Source organism: Catharus ustulatus, chromosome 1, assembly GCF_009819885.2.
Source record: "Catharus ustulatus isolate bCatUst1 chromosome 1, bCatUst1.pri.v2, whole genome shotgun sequence".
NCBI classification, from domain to species: Eukaryota; Metazoa; Chordata; class Aves; order Passeriformes; family Turdidae; genus Catharus; species Catharus ustulatus.
Genome location: NC_046221.1, coordinates 126,709,012 through 126,726,562, shown reverse-complemented (window position 1 = coordinate 126,726,562; position 17,551 = coordinate 126,709,012). Strand labels below are relative to the sequence as shown.

The window sequence follows — 17,551 nt, the reverse complement described above, 5'->3', positions numbered from 1 at the left end:
GAGGGGTTGAAGAGATGTAAAAATTCTCACAAGTGATTTGTGCTAGATATCTTCCTGTCTCCCACTTCATGGTGCCTCTGCTTTTCTTTCCCATTTGAAAGATGGATGTTTACTATTGCTTTATAATTAGGTTAAGTCTCTCTGTATACTCCAACTTTAGCAGTTGCTGGTGGAGGATGTAAAGGAGGATGTGCCGTCACGACAAGAGCAGAGACTATTGTTTTATTACTGATAACAACAAAAACAAAACAACAAAAAAAAGAAAAAAGAAAAGAAAAAATAATTTAAGCATATTTTAGGCTCTGTTGTTTCAGTCTCCCACATCTGGTAGAAACTGGTTAGATGTCAATGAATGTAGTTACTAATACGTAATATACTCAAATTTTTAATTTAATTTTTCAGTGTTTGTGATTTCCATTTAACAATTGGAATAATTAGCCAGTGTTTTTCACAAGTAATTTGGATACTTTGGCCTGTAGTAATGAAATGGAAACAGAGGGAAAATGCACTTCTGGTCTTAAATATAAATAGGAAAAAAGTGTTAAGTTACCTGAGATGTCCCATTGGTACAGGTCATCAGTATGAGAGTAAAATTAGTTCTTTGGATATTTTTAGTAATAATATATCTGATTCTCTAATTACCTCCTTCCTTGTAGGAAAACACTACAGTGAGTGTATTTATATTTCCATTGCTCCATTGCTCATTTATGCCCAGTGGAATTAAAGCTTGAGTAGCATCTTAGTCAGCATTAGAAGTTCGTAGGTCGTAGTTATTGTTCTAGTTTTGATGTTTTGTTGGGGTAGGACACATGGAAAAAGAATAGTAGAAGAATATGGTACCACCACTAAAAGCAAAATACCAATTCCACAGTAGGATATTATGTTTGTGTTTTGGAGTGCAGTACAGCTCTCAAACAGCTTACACAATGAAAAAGGGAGTGCCTGGTTTTGCAGGACAACTCATTCTGTGAGACATGCATTTAAATTTAGCTTTGTAAGACTATTTCTTTTAAAATAAAGCTTATTTAGTTCAGTATCTGACGTATCATGATGATATCCTTTTCATTATCAAGCATGTTTCTATCTGTCCTCAAAGCAGTGATTACTGCTGGTTTTGTTTTTATTAATTCCCAATTTGGTTAATAGTTTTTCTGTGCCTTGCTAAATAACCCTTAACAACATTTTCTTGATTTTTGTATTTTTATATGATAGAGCTGATACTCCATTTCTGCTACTTCTAAAGCACTGAATGGATTGAATGGTTTAATTTCTTTATCTTTCTTCTCTCTGAAAATTCCTGTAGAGATGTACAAAAAGATCAGTGGAGCAGGATAAAAGCTGCTTTCTAATCTAAGGTAGTTCCCTTAAGGGGAGGTTTACTGGAGCAAAACTTTGAGTCTCTGACTTGTTATTCTACTCATAGTGTCTTCAGTTTTGAATTGTCATGTTTCCTGGAAAAATTCTGACTTCAAATGTGGGACTTCTGTTTTCTGAACTGAGGAAGTTCTATGAGTGGTTCAGGAGCCTAGGAATATCTAAAAGTGTTTTAAAAGTTCCTGAGTTGTCTTGTTAAAATATTGAATGATTTAGTGTTAGGAATGTTTGTGTAGTATAAAACTGTTGGTAATAATTAATAACCAAGACATTTTGGTGCAGATAAATTAATATGTGTGGAGGAAGTTAAGGCAGAAACCAAAAAGTGTAATATGTTGTTTAGCTGCTTCGACTCACAGATGTTTATTTCTGTGTCTAAAATTCATCCATCAGTTCAATAAAAATTCATGACATTTTCTGATTCTTGCTTGGAAATTTCCCAGGGCCCTACTCCTTGGTACAATATGTGCCCAGAAGTACTTTCTTCAGAAAAATGTAATTTTCGTTTCTTGCTTGTGCCACATTAAATTTGTAGAGGTACTTAAACCTCAAGTTCTTCGTCTGGTGGTATGCACTGGTCTTGATTGTGAATTAGCTCATGGAAAAATATGTGAAACAGCTGCTTTCTTTTTAAAAGACATGAGGAAACTGGGAGAGTGCTTTCCTCTTTGACTCATTAGAGTAATTTCTGAGAAATGGGACATGGAGCTTTGCTACCCTCCTCAGCCTGAGGGAGTTAAACCTCAGTCCTTGTGTCTTCAGACAGTGTTTGAACTACTTACTCTTGAGTTCAGTGGTATAGACCACACCCCTAAAGACACAGCTCTGCAGGAGTTAATCAACCTTGCCCTCTTTGCTTCATGGACATCCAGCTTTGGCAGGCAGGTAGTCTGGCACCCAGGAGGTTGTCCCTGTCCTGCATGGTGGGAAATACAGACTTGGGAGCTCTCTCTGAAGAGGAAACTCTATCTCCATCACCCAGTTTCTGCCTGTTTTAGTTGGTAAGATAGTGCTACAGAAGAGTCTATCCACACCTCCTAAAAGTTGATTCTTCCTTCTTTCTCCTAACTAGGGAATAGATTTTAGTTTCTGAATTCTAAAAGAATACCTGACCTTTTCACTACCCCTGTCAGACCCTAAATACATAGGGAGACAAGGGTCTGGGGTCACATCCTTTTGATTTTAGTACTGTGTGGACGATTATATGGATGTGTGACTTTCATTTTAACCTTTGAGATTTTTTAGATTGCTTCAATATCATCTAACTCTCCAGTTTCCAAGACACCTATCTCTGGATTTTACATTCTGCTCTAGAGCACAGTCACCTACAAGACAAGAAAATGGCCTATAAAAATCTTTGAGGTGTAGAGCATGATTTTTAATTAAGACATAAAGGAGAACAGAAAGCAAACATGGTAGTAGGTAGTCGATTTCCAGAAATAAATTATGATGAGTGAGAAAGAAATGGGTAACTCATTCTAAGAATAAACTGATAATGCTGCTGAGAAAAAGATGTAATAGCCTGTAAGTGCAAACAGAATAAAATAAATACATATATTATTTGTGTAGAACTATTTGCTATGTTTAATAGGGACAGAAGAAGGTGCTAGTTTTTTGATTATGATACCACTTTTGTTCCCCTAATACAGAAGGATAAAGTTTAAAGTTTATGGTGGGAGATTAGTTTTAATATATCCTCCAAAGGCTGATAGTGTGGCCCTAGTGGGATTCCTACAGAATAGCATCAGTGTGAATGCAAGAAGAATTGATTTATGCATTGGTGGAGCTACTGTGAAACTTTGGTTCCCACAAAAATAAAACTTCCCTTTGAAGCAGGTGTGACAGAGTAGGTAGAAAAGTTGTCAGTAACAGCTTATGTATGCTTTCTTGAGGAGAAAGGGGTTTTGCAGGTTGGTGTCCACCCTAAATGCTTGCCTTCTTACTACTTGGGAAGGAAGGGGAGTGAGAAGATGACAGTTGAAGGTTTGACAGGTATTCGTGAAGTGTTATGCTTGCTTTTCTCAAGAAAAACAGCTGATTTACATTTCTCTGGTATTACTTGGGAATCGTAAGAAATGAAGGGATTCCCCAGCCTAATTGTTTGTCTGAACTTTAGGTCACCATCTGAGTCTGGATCAGAGATGAGATCTTGGAAATGTACAGCTTTCGTCATGCTGATGATTTTTTCTCACCTTGGTCAGTGAAAAATTTAGTCATTGAGACAGAGCTGCAAGGACAGTTCCAGCTTTCCACTGACAGAGCTTCTGTTTAAATATTGTCAGGTGGAGGTTGTGATGGTACATCTTCCCTTTGAGAGTTGTGTCTGCTCCACCACAGAACCACAGCCTTCTTGCTCTGCTTACAGTGGGATCTTCTCAGAATAACAGCAGCATGTATATGTATGTAGATATGCATATGCATGTATAGACTCGCTAGAGAATAAGTTAATCCAGATATCTTTCAAATGCAATCTGATACCATTCATGTCAAAGACCAGATGGAAGCAATACATTGCAGGCATGATACAGTCTTTCTCATGAAACATGAACAGTATCTAGAAGAAGGGAAATTACTCCACTCTCTGCTCAAACTGGTTAGAAAAACACTGACATCAACTCAGTTGGTCAGAGCATGGAGTTAGTAACACCGAGGTTGTGGGTCTGCACCCAGTATGGGCCATTCACTTAAGAGCTGGACTCAGTGATCTGTGTGGATCCCTTCCAACTCCAAATATTCTGTGGGGGAAAAAAAAAAACCTTTAGTAAAAAGAATTTATTTTTTTAACTTTTAAATTAGGGAAATGTTAGGTGGTGGTGAGTTCTGAATCTGAGATGGCTCCAATTAATAATTTGCTTGCTCGGGTTTTAGCGGGTAACCTTTCTCACCACTGAGTGCTCAGACCTTAGTCTTTGGTCTGTTTGCCAATATCTGCAAGATCTTCATTCAGTTGGCTCATTGGGAAAAGTGAGATTTCCAGTGTGAACATCTGATTACCAACACACAGACTGGCAGCTAGATTTTTTTAAATGTCAAAATGAAAAAGGGAAGGGGGCTGTGTCCTTAACCCCCAGCAGCTCCCTTATTAGGTTCATTACCTGGCTGACCAGGCCATCAGAGGGTGGGGAATTGGTGGGACAGAAATGAAGGATTTGAAGGAGGTGGTGAACTCCCTTGTTTTGGTACCTGATTTCTACCTAATGCCAAAGTGGAGTGGTCATACAGTTACAGACTCCAGCTCTTATTATAGTATGGGATGAATCATCTCCTGGATACGCTCACCTCTTTCATGTCCCTCATGCTTATTTTTCTGCTAATCCCAAACAATACAGGAGCTCTCTGAACTGTCTAGCAACACCTCTCTGCTATCATCCTCGCAAAACTGGCAGTAACTAGGCAGGTGCTGAGCTGGGACTGCCCCATCTTGCATGAATTTTTGATCATTTACATCGTCTCTCTATGTCCTTTGGCGATTTCTGCCTCTGAATATTGGTACTTGAGAAATATGCAGGCTGAGGAAGGCAAATTTCATGTGCTTCTACAGGGCTTAGGGAAACCAAGTTGGGAGCAGGGCAGAATTTCCACAGGCTGTACATTATAAACTTGTGTCATTTTACTGTGTTAGCTTGACAAGTTATTCTCCTTATGAGGTAGATTATATTTACAAAATATTTATCAGTTCCTCAGCAAATTGTAGTACTGACAGATGTTGTGTTTCTGCAGTTTTGTACATGTACTTTGGCAGGCATTATCTTCTGATTTTTAACTAAAGTTGCATGTGCTACCTTTTCATGCAGCTGGGACACATGTTTTATTTCACATATTTCAGTTCTGTTGTGTTTTACTTGTTGTATGGCAACTATGGCTTTTCCTTTGTCTTTCATCATTCAACCTTACAAATTTGCCAAAAAATTCATCAAACCAGGCACAAAATATGCTTATCTGTTCTTACATAACTGGTAACAATCAAAGAGATAATGCTTTACTTGCTCACCACAAATTTTCTTTTCAAGGGGTTTTGTGTAGCATTTTGTGAGGTCATAAACACAGTGTTTTTATTGGTGCCTTTCAAACAAGCTCTATTTCAATGATAGATTTGCCAAGTAAAATCTTAGCTGAGCATGGAATGAGAAACTTGGAAATATGAACTGAGAACTCAAGACTTTTCTGCCATAACCCTTTCTTGCACTTTCTTCCTTTTAGTTGCTGATATGTGTTCAAGATGAGTGGGATGGGAGAAAATACCTCTGACCCATCCAGAGCAGAGTCAAGAAAGCGCAAGGATCCTGATCAAGTTGGACCCAGGTTAGACCATTTACTTCTGGAAATATTGAGAGAATGAGTTAAAAAATGTTACATGTGCTTCTGTTTTTCAGTTAGAAGATGACAAACAACATTCTTGCAGAGAGAAGTCAGTGCCAAACTACTTTATTGCAATAATTCTGTGTTGCTGGTGGTTTGGGATGGGGAATGAGAACAATTATATTTTATTATTATTTGTTTGTTTATTTTTGAATCCAGTGTTGTGCCAAAATGCAGAATTTTGGCGACAATTTAGGAGAGATGTAAAAATGGTTTTTGGCTTTCACTGCAAGAAGTCTTCAGTCACTCATTTTGTCAATCTGAGATTTTTTTTTACCACCTCTGTTACACATTATAATCTAGATATTGAAAAATATTTTCCAGCTTTACAGCAGTTCTGTTACCAACACAAATGCATTTTAAAGCATAACCACTCATTCATCATCTTTTCTTAAGACTGGCAAAAATTCACACAAGACAGCAGGGAGTATGGGTTGCTTAGTGTAACTATTTAAGCTGTTTTATTTTCTCATACACAATCACTATATAATACCCTTTGGATTCTCAGTGCCATGTGGGAGGGATACTTGTAAATATTCAAATCCTGCCCCCTCCCCCAAAAATAATCTTGTGTTTTCAATTTCTAATCCCAATCCTCTTTTGAAACAAAAAGAAGACTGCTGGGGAAAAAAAAGTAACATCTTTTAACATCTTTTCTAATGCTCCTTTCCTTGTTCCAGAGGAAACCTTTTTATGAGAAACTTGTTAGTTATATTTTGGTAGTGAGAGAGGGCAGTTCTCTCTCTGTTTTTGTTAAACTACTGTCTTACCTTTTGAAATCATCTTTGAGCTGGCCAGAAGACAAGTAAACTGACATTAAAGACAGCATTTTTATAAACTCCTCTTTCAGCCCTAAAAGAAGCACTGAGAAACGCAATCGTGAGCAAGAGAATAAATACATTGAAGAACTTGCAGAGCTGATTTTTGCAAATTTTAATGATATTGACAACTTTAACTTTAAACCTGACAAATGTGCAATCTTGAAAGAAACTGTGAAGCAAATTCGTCAGATAAAAGAACAAGGTAAGAAGACTAATTGATTGACTTTGAATATTTTGTGTTGATTGTTATTTTGTTTTTGGCTAACCTGATAGTCTCTTCAACCTTTCTTTAGCAAGTTCTCATGTTTTCCATTAACCAGTAAGGAATAATGCTGTAAAGTCATGTGAATGGAGTGTGTTAAGTATCATATTCAGTATTTTTTAAAGAAGCTTCACTGAAAATTGTTTAGAAAGAGAGAAAATTGATCAGACTGATGTGTATAACTAATGGAATTGAAATCACTTGCGTTTTCACAAAAGTTAAACTAGCAGATATTTTGGGGAAAAAAACCCCATACTCTTACATGGGTGATGAATCCATGCAAAAGAGAAATAATCCAGGAGAGTGGGGTATGGAAGTGTTCTGCATACTAGTTTTGCTTTCTTTTGTTGGTATGAATAGATATTGTGGACTAAATTATCTGCGTCCTTTAAATGATGACATCATATCCTCGACTACAATAGATTTGAAACTATTCTAATCTCTAGATAGGGTCCTGTTATAAATGTAAACCACAGAACGTGACAGTTTTCTTCCTGTTCTTTGTCTAGAAGATTAGTTTTGTATTTCTTTTCTTTTGATATATTTCCTATTCAAAGAGAAAACTCAGATCTTCTAGAAACTTTAAATTTTTTGGAAGTGGGTTTTGTGGCACAGGTCTGTCTAGGCAGGCACACTGCAGGTGTTTGGGAGAGATTGAAATTCTTAAAGTGGGTGCATATAGTTTTTCTTTCAATGCAGAAGATTTATATTTCTTTTTAAACTGTGTTGAGAGCCATTCCTTTGGTTTTCAAACACTTCAAACATCTTTCACTTTTTTACTTTTCTGTGGGAAAATAATTCTTTTTCCATACTGGGTATATAAAATTATAAAAGTGGTGACTGCATGTTTCACACATATTTATCTAAATATATAAGTATGTAAGCAGAACTACAATTTTAGACATCAGTGTATTCAAAGCTAAATGAAATTTGGAAAGAGTCAGATTGTGTCACCTGCCTCCAAAGTGGTTCTAACTGATTAATCTTAGGGAGTGTTCCTATTTCTTAGCTTGTTCTCTTCATTTTGCTGTTAGGTGGCTATGATTTTTAAAGTGGGTATTACTCTAATGATATTGCCATGCCCCATAATAGAAGTATACTTGTTAACCTGACACAGTATCCATCATTGTTGTGCACCTTGCTGCCTTTTGAGATCGTCTTTTTTCCCTTATTTTCTACACTGTTTTCTCAAATTGATTTTTTTTTTTTTGCTGTCACCAAACAACACATACTTCTTATCTTTACCTGAGAAAAAGACAAAGAATTGTCTTTTTCTGGGGAGGAAAATCTGCTAGTCCAGTTTGGTAATTCTGTCAGCAATTCTAGACAATTTAGTCTGAAATTTTGGCTCTAATTCATGGTAATTTTGTCAAAGCCAGGGTGTTGTTGTTTAGGACCAATATCACAACAGCAGTTTTCATACTGTTATGAAATATTCACGCTCACCAGACCAGGTTATATGTAAATATTGAAGTCATCCTGGGCCAGAATTGTGCCAAAACTGAATGTGCAGTTCGTTTTTTAAGGTCATAAACTCTCATTGCAAAAACAACTGAATATACAGTTCTAAAGACAGACTAAACTGCTGCAAGCACTGTTTATTTCAACAAGTAGAAGTAGTTTGCAACCCTTGAGCAATAAAGACACGAAATTGCTCTTTTTGATGTTGATTTGTTACACAGGGTTCTTCAGTTGAGTACAATTAGATGTTCTGGTAACTGGGTATCTGCATAAAAGTCACAGCTGGTACAGACTGACTTTAGGCCTCTTTAAGGTGCACTGCAAAACACTGAGACCTTCAAAGTGATCATTAATAGCATCTCAGAATCTAGGCATAAAGATCAGAATATTTGAAATTCCTTTGAGCTGATAAAGATTTGATACCTATTCCTACATAGAAGCTCTTCTGTTTGTTGTAATCGCAAATTTTAAAGGCTTTTCCTTTTAAGAAAAATTCAATTGACAGCATACTCTGAAATGCAGTATTATTTTGGAACAGGCATTTCATTAACAAAAATGTCTTGCATATATAAAATGTCCGAATTGCACAAACAGTACAGTATACCTGTACTTCAGTCGAGTGCCACAAAAAACCTGACATAAACAATGCAAACAGGTTGAAGACCTAGTGAGGCTATTGCTATTGCTCTCTCATGTTTTATAGGTAGTCTGTCACCTCACATTGGGAATCCTGCACTTAGATAACCTCCTCATTTAAGTGTATTAACTTATAGGATGTTCCAGATCTTTCTGATTGGTTTTTCACTGTCAAGACCTGTTAGAACACCTTGAAAACAGTCAAAAACTTGTATTATCTATTTCTAAAACAAAAGTCATTAAAATAATGCTATACTCACACAAAGTGCCACGAGACTCAAGTTAAAAATAATACTTTATTACAGTTGTTTTGTTGATTTTTAGTGTTACGCAGAATACTTGTAGGACAAAGCTAAATGAATTTCCTGAAACTCTTCAGTGATTCTACACTGACACAGAAAAATTAATATTGCTTAGTGGTCACACAGTGGGTCTGCTCTGCTTTTCTTCCAAAGCAGATTAGATTAAATCAGTGAGAACTTAATTTACAGTTTTATTGTTTGGAAGTTTTAGTAAAGAGGTTGTTTCTTTGAAATAAATACTAAAAATTCAAATTGCACATGGAGGTGTAATTACTTCCAAAAGCACACTCAGTTATAAATACCTTGTAAAGCCACTGAAAGCCACAAGTTTTATAGCTGCTACTGAGATTTGTCAAGGAAACTTCATTCAAGGTTCTAGGAATGAAAACAAGGAAGGATGAAATGCAGATTGATATTGTTTCCCATGTCAAGCTAGCTGGGCTGGTAGCTGAAAAATGGAATAGATCTTTTGCTTTAATAATACTATATAATTTAATATAATGTTGTCCTGATCTATTTTATATGCAAATATATACTTGGAATACTTTATCTGTTATCTTTATATCATTTCTCACAGTATTTACTTCAAAGATTCCTAAGTTGTGGTATGTTAGAGATTCTGTTTATTACAATTTGAAGGCAAGTTATAAATGCATGTGTAAAGCTGAATTCATTAAAAGAATTTAAGATATTTGAAGGATGCAACCACTGCATTGAGTTTTCATCTGTTTTTTGAAATGGTTTTAGTACTTGGGAAAGTGATGACAAGTTTCTTAACAAAAGCTTAATTTTTTACTAGGACTTTTTTCATATTATCTTACAATGATTGGATAGAGATTTTGTGAATGTCCAAAGGAGATGAAAAATCGTGATTATAGCATGAAGATGAAACAGAAGTTGTATTCATGTATATCTTAAATGACTCTCTCTATTGGGGATTTGAGACTTGTGTTTTCAAGCACTTTGGAAAACATTCATTCAGTTTTTTATTTTTAACCTAAAAGTAATTTGGAGCAGTAGTGTTACATGGTCATTGAAGTGTAAACTCTCCTGTTGTTTGCAGTCTGTGTTAAGTTTCTTGGAAAAAGCAATGGTCATATATGTTGCAGAGGTGTTCATGATGTGTACAAGCAAGTAAGTTCTGATTTGCACATGCTTAATTTAAAAAGCTTGTGTTAGACAAGTGTAAAGACAATTGGGAATAAACGTTCCTTTGTATGCCAGACAGCCAAGGGACTATAAAGCCATTTGATTGTGCTTAAGAAATATACTTAGTCAAATAGTGTCTGATTGATTTTAGGATCCAATCTTATTTTAAGGATCAACTTCAGCATTTAAGACACTAATTTCTGTTGTATAAGTACTGCTGAAAATGTTTTCTCATCTCTGACAACAACAAAATTCTGACACCAAATAAAAGTAATCTGAGTTTTCTTCTTCCTTAGTTGACAATCAGCTGTTCACATCAATGTCATTTGATTGCAACAGTAGTCCTCTTCCTTCACTCTTGTCACCAACCTGACTCTCCTCATTATAGTAGTGGGTTTTTTCTCATTATTTTTTTAATTGCTTTGTCTCTGTTTTGCTGGGTTTTATTTCAGGGTTTTGTAGGGCCTTTTTGTTGTTGTTTGATTTGTTTTTTGGTTTTTTTCTCCTTCTTTTGGGTATAAAGCAGGTTATAAAAAATTAAACCCTTGCCCTTAGTTTGCAACTCCTTTTATCTGTCGTACTGACCCCAGTCTCAGCAGGTAAATAACTCATCTTTTAAAGCAGAGACTCTTCGTCACATTTCGCTGTTCGAACAGCTCCTGCTTCAGACTTTTAAACTTCCTTTTCTTCATTATATAGTTGTGTTTTTAGCCTCCTGTCTGAATATCAGCAATGCAATAGGTACAGAGGATACTGAAGATCACCTTAAGCTTCTTCAGCAGTTTCTCCAGATAAGTCTCCTCTGACCTCTTTGGTTGGAGTGCTGAGGAATGTGTCCTCACAAAAGTATAAAACATGGGGTTGTTTTGTTTTTTTCCAAGTCCCATGAGTTTCTTTTTTTAAACTCCAGGTCTTCATCTCTTATTTCTCTCCTTCAATTCTCCAAGCCTTTCTGTCATTCGTAGCATTTTTTTAAGATGGCATCCATCTGTCTTACTTAGATTCACATACAGTGGAATAAAATCTACTGTGGTATCCTCAAATATGATTTTATGTCACTTCCATTTTCCTGCAGAGTCCAGTTTTCATGTGTCACCAGTTTCTGAATAGATTTTGTGTTCTGTAGATCAGCTTTTCAGTGGTTCAGGGAAGGGATATTGGGTGGCAATTACCAGTCTAGCTTCTAATGTACACTTCTGAGTTGTGAAACTGATCTTGTTTTCAGAATAGCCTTAAAAGACAGACCTTGGACAGAATGAATCACCATGTGAAAGTAAAATAGTGTTGGGGGAGGGAGAAATGCTCGATGAAGAGAGACATGCACTGAAACCTGTATGAACTTTAAAAGAAGGCTTGTTGTTAATCATATTTATCTTCTTTTTCTGGTTTCACATTTGATAGCAAAACCAGTTTTTGTTTCCCTGTAGCAGTACTATGTAATCATGGGGGCACTCCAGCAGAGAGTGTGTTGCTGCCTCCAGCACCAGTATGCAAGTAAAATCAGAAAAGAAAGAAAGCAACATGGTCTTAATGCTGTAATGAGGTGTTGCTTTGGCTGCTGCTACTTTGAGTTTATCAGATTTGAATTTAGATTCATATTTCACAAGGTATTTAAGCAACTGCCTAACTTTAAGCAGATGAGTAATCCCTGTTAAGTCAGTGGAACTACTTAAAGGTTCAAAGTTATGTGCATAAATATCTTGCAAAATCAGGATGTTAAGGCAAGAGACCATATGCAGGCTTGTGTTTTGTTTGTTGGTTTTTGTTTTGCAAATATTTTGCTGGGTCAATTTTACTGTAATTGTATTTTATATTAATCATATTATTCAAATTTTATGCTAATTTTTGAATCTTTTTCTTTTTGAAGGAATTCTACATGGCTATGTATCACTATTTGTATATACTGTATTTTCAGTCTGATAGGATTTTAAGGCTGAATTAAGTGTCACAGGCATTTGTGCTTGAAGTCTAGGAATTTATGCAGAGCATTTACCAAAAAAAAAAGCCAAAAAACCAAACCAAAACAATAACTATTATTGAATTTGCTTTTCTGTCTTCCCTACCTATAGCTGAGAGTGATTAACTGAAACTCTCTGATCTTCCTCTGTACATTGTAAAGCTTTCTGTCTAAATACACTGTTTGTGTTGACTTTACTACTTGCGTGACTCCAGAGAATTACTGATTCACTGAAGAATTCAAAGTGGTTTTAGGTAATGATAATCAGTTTCTTTTTTGTGTCTGATGAAAAGTAGCCATTGGCCAGCAGACCCATCAAGAGGGAAGCTTCCTGGTGTTTGCTTATTTTACTTTTATTTGTGTATCATGCAGAATACTTAGCTTAGCTTAGACCTTATCTACAGATAAGGCATTTTAACTACATTCATATTCTTCTGTGGAGGCAGTGTTATAATGTAATATAGGCAGTGTAATGTAATATTACTTACTGAATAAATAGCTGAAGACACTTTATAACATTATAACTGTGTCCACATTGGGATCAAGCAATTAAGAGAGGGATTGTTTAGCATGGAGTGGAGGAGGCTCTGGGGAGGCCTTACTGCAGCCTTTCAGTATGTGAAGGGGGCTTACAAGAAAGACAGAGAGACTTCTTACTGGGACCTGCAGTGCCAGAACAAGAGACAGTTGATTTAAGCAGAAAGAGGATAGAATTAGATTGGACATAAGGAAGAAGTTCTTTACTGTGAGGGTGATGAGGCACTGCAGCAGGTTGCCCAGGAAAGTTGCGGTTGCCCCATCCTTGGAAGTGTTCAGAGCTGGATGGGATGGGGCTATGAGCAACTTGGTCTAGTGAAAGATGTCCCTGCCCATGGCAGGAGGGGTGGACTAAGTGATCTTTAGAGCTCTCTTCCAACACGAGCCAATCTATTATTCTATGATTCTCTTACTTAAAGAAAACTGATAAAAATTATCATCAAGTACAGGCTGCAAACTAACCTGTGAAAGTAAATCAGCTGTTGAAAAGCCCTGGTTTCACCACCCTGCTCTCCTCCTGATCAGGAGTTTCCATTTCCCTTTCCTCCCTGTGACAGTAGCATTTTTGCAGTTGTGCGGTGAGCCTGAACAGTGTTTTTGAAATGTCCTGTTGTAGAGGATCTGTCTCACCATGGGTCTTTGGTGGGGCCCGACTCCCACACAGGTCCAAATGTGCCAGCAATAACTGAGCTCTGGGCAAATGCCCTCAGCTGTCGTGGTGGTGTTGGGTGTTGCAGGGTGTCATGTGATGGCTGTCGCCTAACAAGACATTCCTCCTGACTTTGGGCTTCAGATTAGTCAGTGATGGATGACTTCTATGCCAGAGATAATTTACTTGAAGTCTTAGACCAAAAATTTTAAGCTTTGACTCAAGTTATGGGTCAAAGTTAAAGAGAAACTAAATGTTACTGTTAGATATTAGGGTACTGGTCTTTTTCAGGTAGAAATAGTCATTACTGGCCAGTGCTACAGGAAAACTTTTTTGTTCGTTTTGCATCTTACTTATATTTGCTATTCTTTGGTCTTTGTTTTCTTTCATCACTTCTAAATATCCAAGACAAAAAATATAATTCAAACTAGAGAGGTGTAGCTGTTTACTTTGTCTTACATAGCTGCAAAGATGATTGCAGTGTAAGAGGTTGTGATCTATAACTCTGAAGCTGGGGAATGCTGTAAAGCACTCAGCTGCTTCTCTTGTATTTAACCTTCTTTGGAAAATATATGTCAAGTGTTCCCTCTTTGTTCTTTACAGGAATATCTTCATTAAAGTTTTGGTTTAGTTACTTTAATATGTAATGATCATATTATGGTCTAGGTACTACTGGGATTGTAGTAAGAATGTCCCTTGTAAGAGATGGACACATCTCTTCTTGAAATTTTGTTGCCTCCTTGGTAAGCGTATTGTTCTCACAGTGCGTTTAAATTGTCTCTGAACACTCTAAACTTCAAAACTTTACAGATTTGTTCAGGGTTTTTTTTTTGCAGTTTATCATGTAATCTCTTATGAACTGTAAATATCATAAATTCATTTAGCATTTTTATATGAGGGGAAAATAAAATACAGAAATGTAGACTGAAATCCATCTCTTCACAACATGGACTAAGCTTTTGAGTCTAGTGTTTTTCACCTGCTGTTCTGTCTTTAGAGGTGTGCTCAGAAACAAAAGCTGAGTTCAGATGCGAAACAATATATGCTGAGCTTAGGTGTTAAAGAGCAATTGTGGCCTTTTGATTTGAGTCTTACTGATAATGTTTTTAGTCCCTTGTTGCTGGATGGTTTGCAGTGTAAAAGGTGCTGACTGTAGAACATCAAATCTTGCTGTGTGCTTTAGATTAGTGAATGCTATGACTTAATCTCAGCAGTACATAAAGCAAGTAATGAAGGAGACTTCATGTTACCTTGGCTCTCTGTCTACAGCTTAATTTATGGAATAGCAAATTAATTCACTGTGAATAGTGATGATACTTCAGTCAAAAAAAGATCATCTATTTTAAGGAATCTAGCTTTTGTTGCACAGCTTTTATCTTTTCTTTTTAAAGACTGCAGCTTGAAAAACAGTAATATAATATTTACTCACAATAGGATGCAATGCCTTTCATACCACCTTTGAATCCTGAAAACCTGTGCATTCACAGCACATTGAAGAAGCATTGATCAAAGGCTTCTCTGTGTTCAAACTAGAACCAAGATAATTGCATCTGTTCTAAGTCATGCATTTTGTTATTTCTGTAAAATATTCTGTGTATGGACAGTTAGTTGGAAATAGTTGGTCCTTGAATGTGAAATCACCAAGGATATGAGCAACAAGTAATAAGTCAGCTATTACTCCTTCAGCTTTCAGTTTCTTTTATGAAAACCCACAGTGGGTAAATCACACACTGAAGATTGAAGGATGACATAGCAAGTGATCAGTTGCTTGCTCCGTCATGAACATTGTTGAGCTCATAGTGAATGCCCTCAACCAACCAACTAGAGTCAGTACACACATGCTTTCTGTTTCATCATTATGGGGTGTTGGGACATCTCTGTGTATTCTACCAGACAAGGGGTACTCTTAATGCATTCACTGCACACTTAAACACACACATACAGTAAATTCACGAATACAAGCCGCACTGAGTATAAGCCGCATCTCTGGGTATTGGCAAATATTTCGTTCTTTGTCCATAAATAAGCCACACCTGAATATAAGCCGCTCTGTGGTTCGCAGCAAGGACCCGCATGCAACAAAGTTGCCAAATACTAACAGAACCGCGGCATGGCGGGGGGGTTTACTGGCTCAACTAAGGCTGTGCAGGCTCGGCCTGCTAGGGGCTGCTGACGGGGCCAGGTGGCCCAGCCCGGCGCTGCCACTCGGGGCTGGCCACCGCCTCTGGGTTCGCTCACCCTGGCCACGCTCGCGCCACGGCGCCGGCCGGGCACGGAGAGAGTGCGCCGCTCACGCCGCGGTGCTGACCGGGCACGGAGCACCCCCTGCTCCCGCCACAGCGGCGGAGGGCAGGCGCAGAGCCCCCCCCGTCCTCCCCGTGCCGCGGCAATGGCGGCGCGGGGCCCCCCCCTCTCTCCCCTGGGCTGCGGCAGAGGAGGAAAGAGAGCTCTCCCACCTCTCTCCCCGCCCCCCGTGCTGCCTGCAGGGAACCAGGGCAACAGAGTAACACTTTGTAACAATTGTGAAATGCCGGCTTTTACTGGCAGGTGCTTGGTCCGGCACCCTGGCTGGCACGTCTGGGGTTGTAAATGTCAGAAAATTATTCACATATTAGCCACCCTCGACTATTAGCCGCACTTCCGGGTTTCCACCAAAATTTTTGTCAAATTGCTGTGGCTTGTATTCGTGAAATTACTGTACTTCTGTAACTTGCAAAGGGGAGACAGAAAAATTTAATTTTAGCAGAATTTAAATTCTGCTAAAGTGGATAACTTCATAAATCACAAATCCATTAAGTAGGTACTCCATAACTTCAGATGCTTCAGATATGTTATCTGAATAAGTATCCACATGCTTCTTTGGATGAAGCAGCTGTGTGGTACCTCCCTTCACTGAGGCCCAAGTCGTCTCAGAGCAGAAATTCATGTCCCTGCACCTTGCATTGCTCACTGGCATGAACCAAAATGGAGCTCCACAGTGTGCCTGCCACAGAGAGCTCCAGCACACAAAGGCAGGACACAGCCTAAGAGCTGGAGTTTGTGACCGACTTTTACGGAAGGGCCACACTGTCAATGGGAAGTTAACTGAGATTAGGAGCAACTTAATGAAGAAATTGGTAGGTTCTGTCAACCCTCCCAAAGAAGTCTGAATGTTCTTCAGAATATTCAGTGGAACTTCTTGTCATGATGCAGGAGTTGATGAAGTAGTTTGGGGTGTGTTACAGAGAGCTGGCTAAGCTGTTAGATTGGTGCCTTGACATCTTAAGACATGTAATCATGAAGAGCAGTAGCCTTATGCTGGTACTTTTTCTCCTGAGGCACAATTTCTTGGAAAGACTTGGAACAACCTACAATTCCCATGATTCTTCTGAGGGAGATTTCTTCCAGAGAAATTAGGTGTGGGCCTATATTCAACACTGAAGAGGAAGTGTGTTTAAATATAACGTTTACTCTACTTGGAAATTAAAAAAAAAAAAATTTAAAAAAAGAGGAGGAAGAGATATCAAGGTTGTAATTTCTAAATATAGATTGGAAAATTCAGAATGACCCTCTTTTAGATTTTTCTTCATTTATTTGTTTTGATGTTTGGTGGAAAAATATCAAGGTATTTTGTGCCAATAACATAAAATTCTTCCTGTCCTGTTTCTTTTGTATAAGGCTTTCACTCTCTTGGGTTGAAGGAAATACTTGAATGTTTGGGGGGTTTTTTGTATCTTTAGCTGTTTCTTCATATTCCCATTGACTCCTTTGAATGCTATGCTCCCTGTCATTAACTGCCAAAACTGGAGTTTCGTATTGAATGGATTTTCTTTGTATTTTTGAATTCCCTCCCATTTTTTGTAGGGCTTTATTTTTAAGCCTGTACTGTTTTCTCTTCAATAATTGTTCTGTTTTGTTTTTCCTGTCTTCCCCAGTCATGCTATCTCTTGGCTTTGGTGTGGCTTTAGCCATAGGTTTTTGACCAGCAACACCATACCTGTGGCAGTTTTATTCCATTCTCTGTCATCCCTCTAATAACGTTTTTACTCATAGTTACTGTGCTAA

General features: G+C 37.7%; 1 protein-coding gene across 3 annotated transcripts in view; it reads left to right on the top strand.

Annotated features, from left to right (window-relative positions):
- Positions 1–17,551, top strand: part of NCOA2 (nuclear receptor coactivator 2) — a 189,892-nt gene that overhangs the window by 108,503 nt on the left and 63,838 nt on the right. For all 3 annotated transcript variants that reach the window (XM_033053141.2, XM_033053133.2, XM_033053148.2), the window contains 2 exons: positions 5,575–5,676; positions 6,584–6,756. In XM_033053141.2, the coding sequence (XP_032909032.1) occupies positions 5,594–5,676; positions 6,584–6,756 (256 nt within the window). In that variant the 5' untranslated portion in view covers positions 5,575–5,593. The remainder of the gene's footprint in view (positions 1–5,574; positions 5,677–6,583; positions 6,757–17,551) is intronic.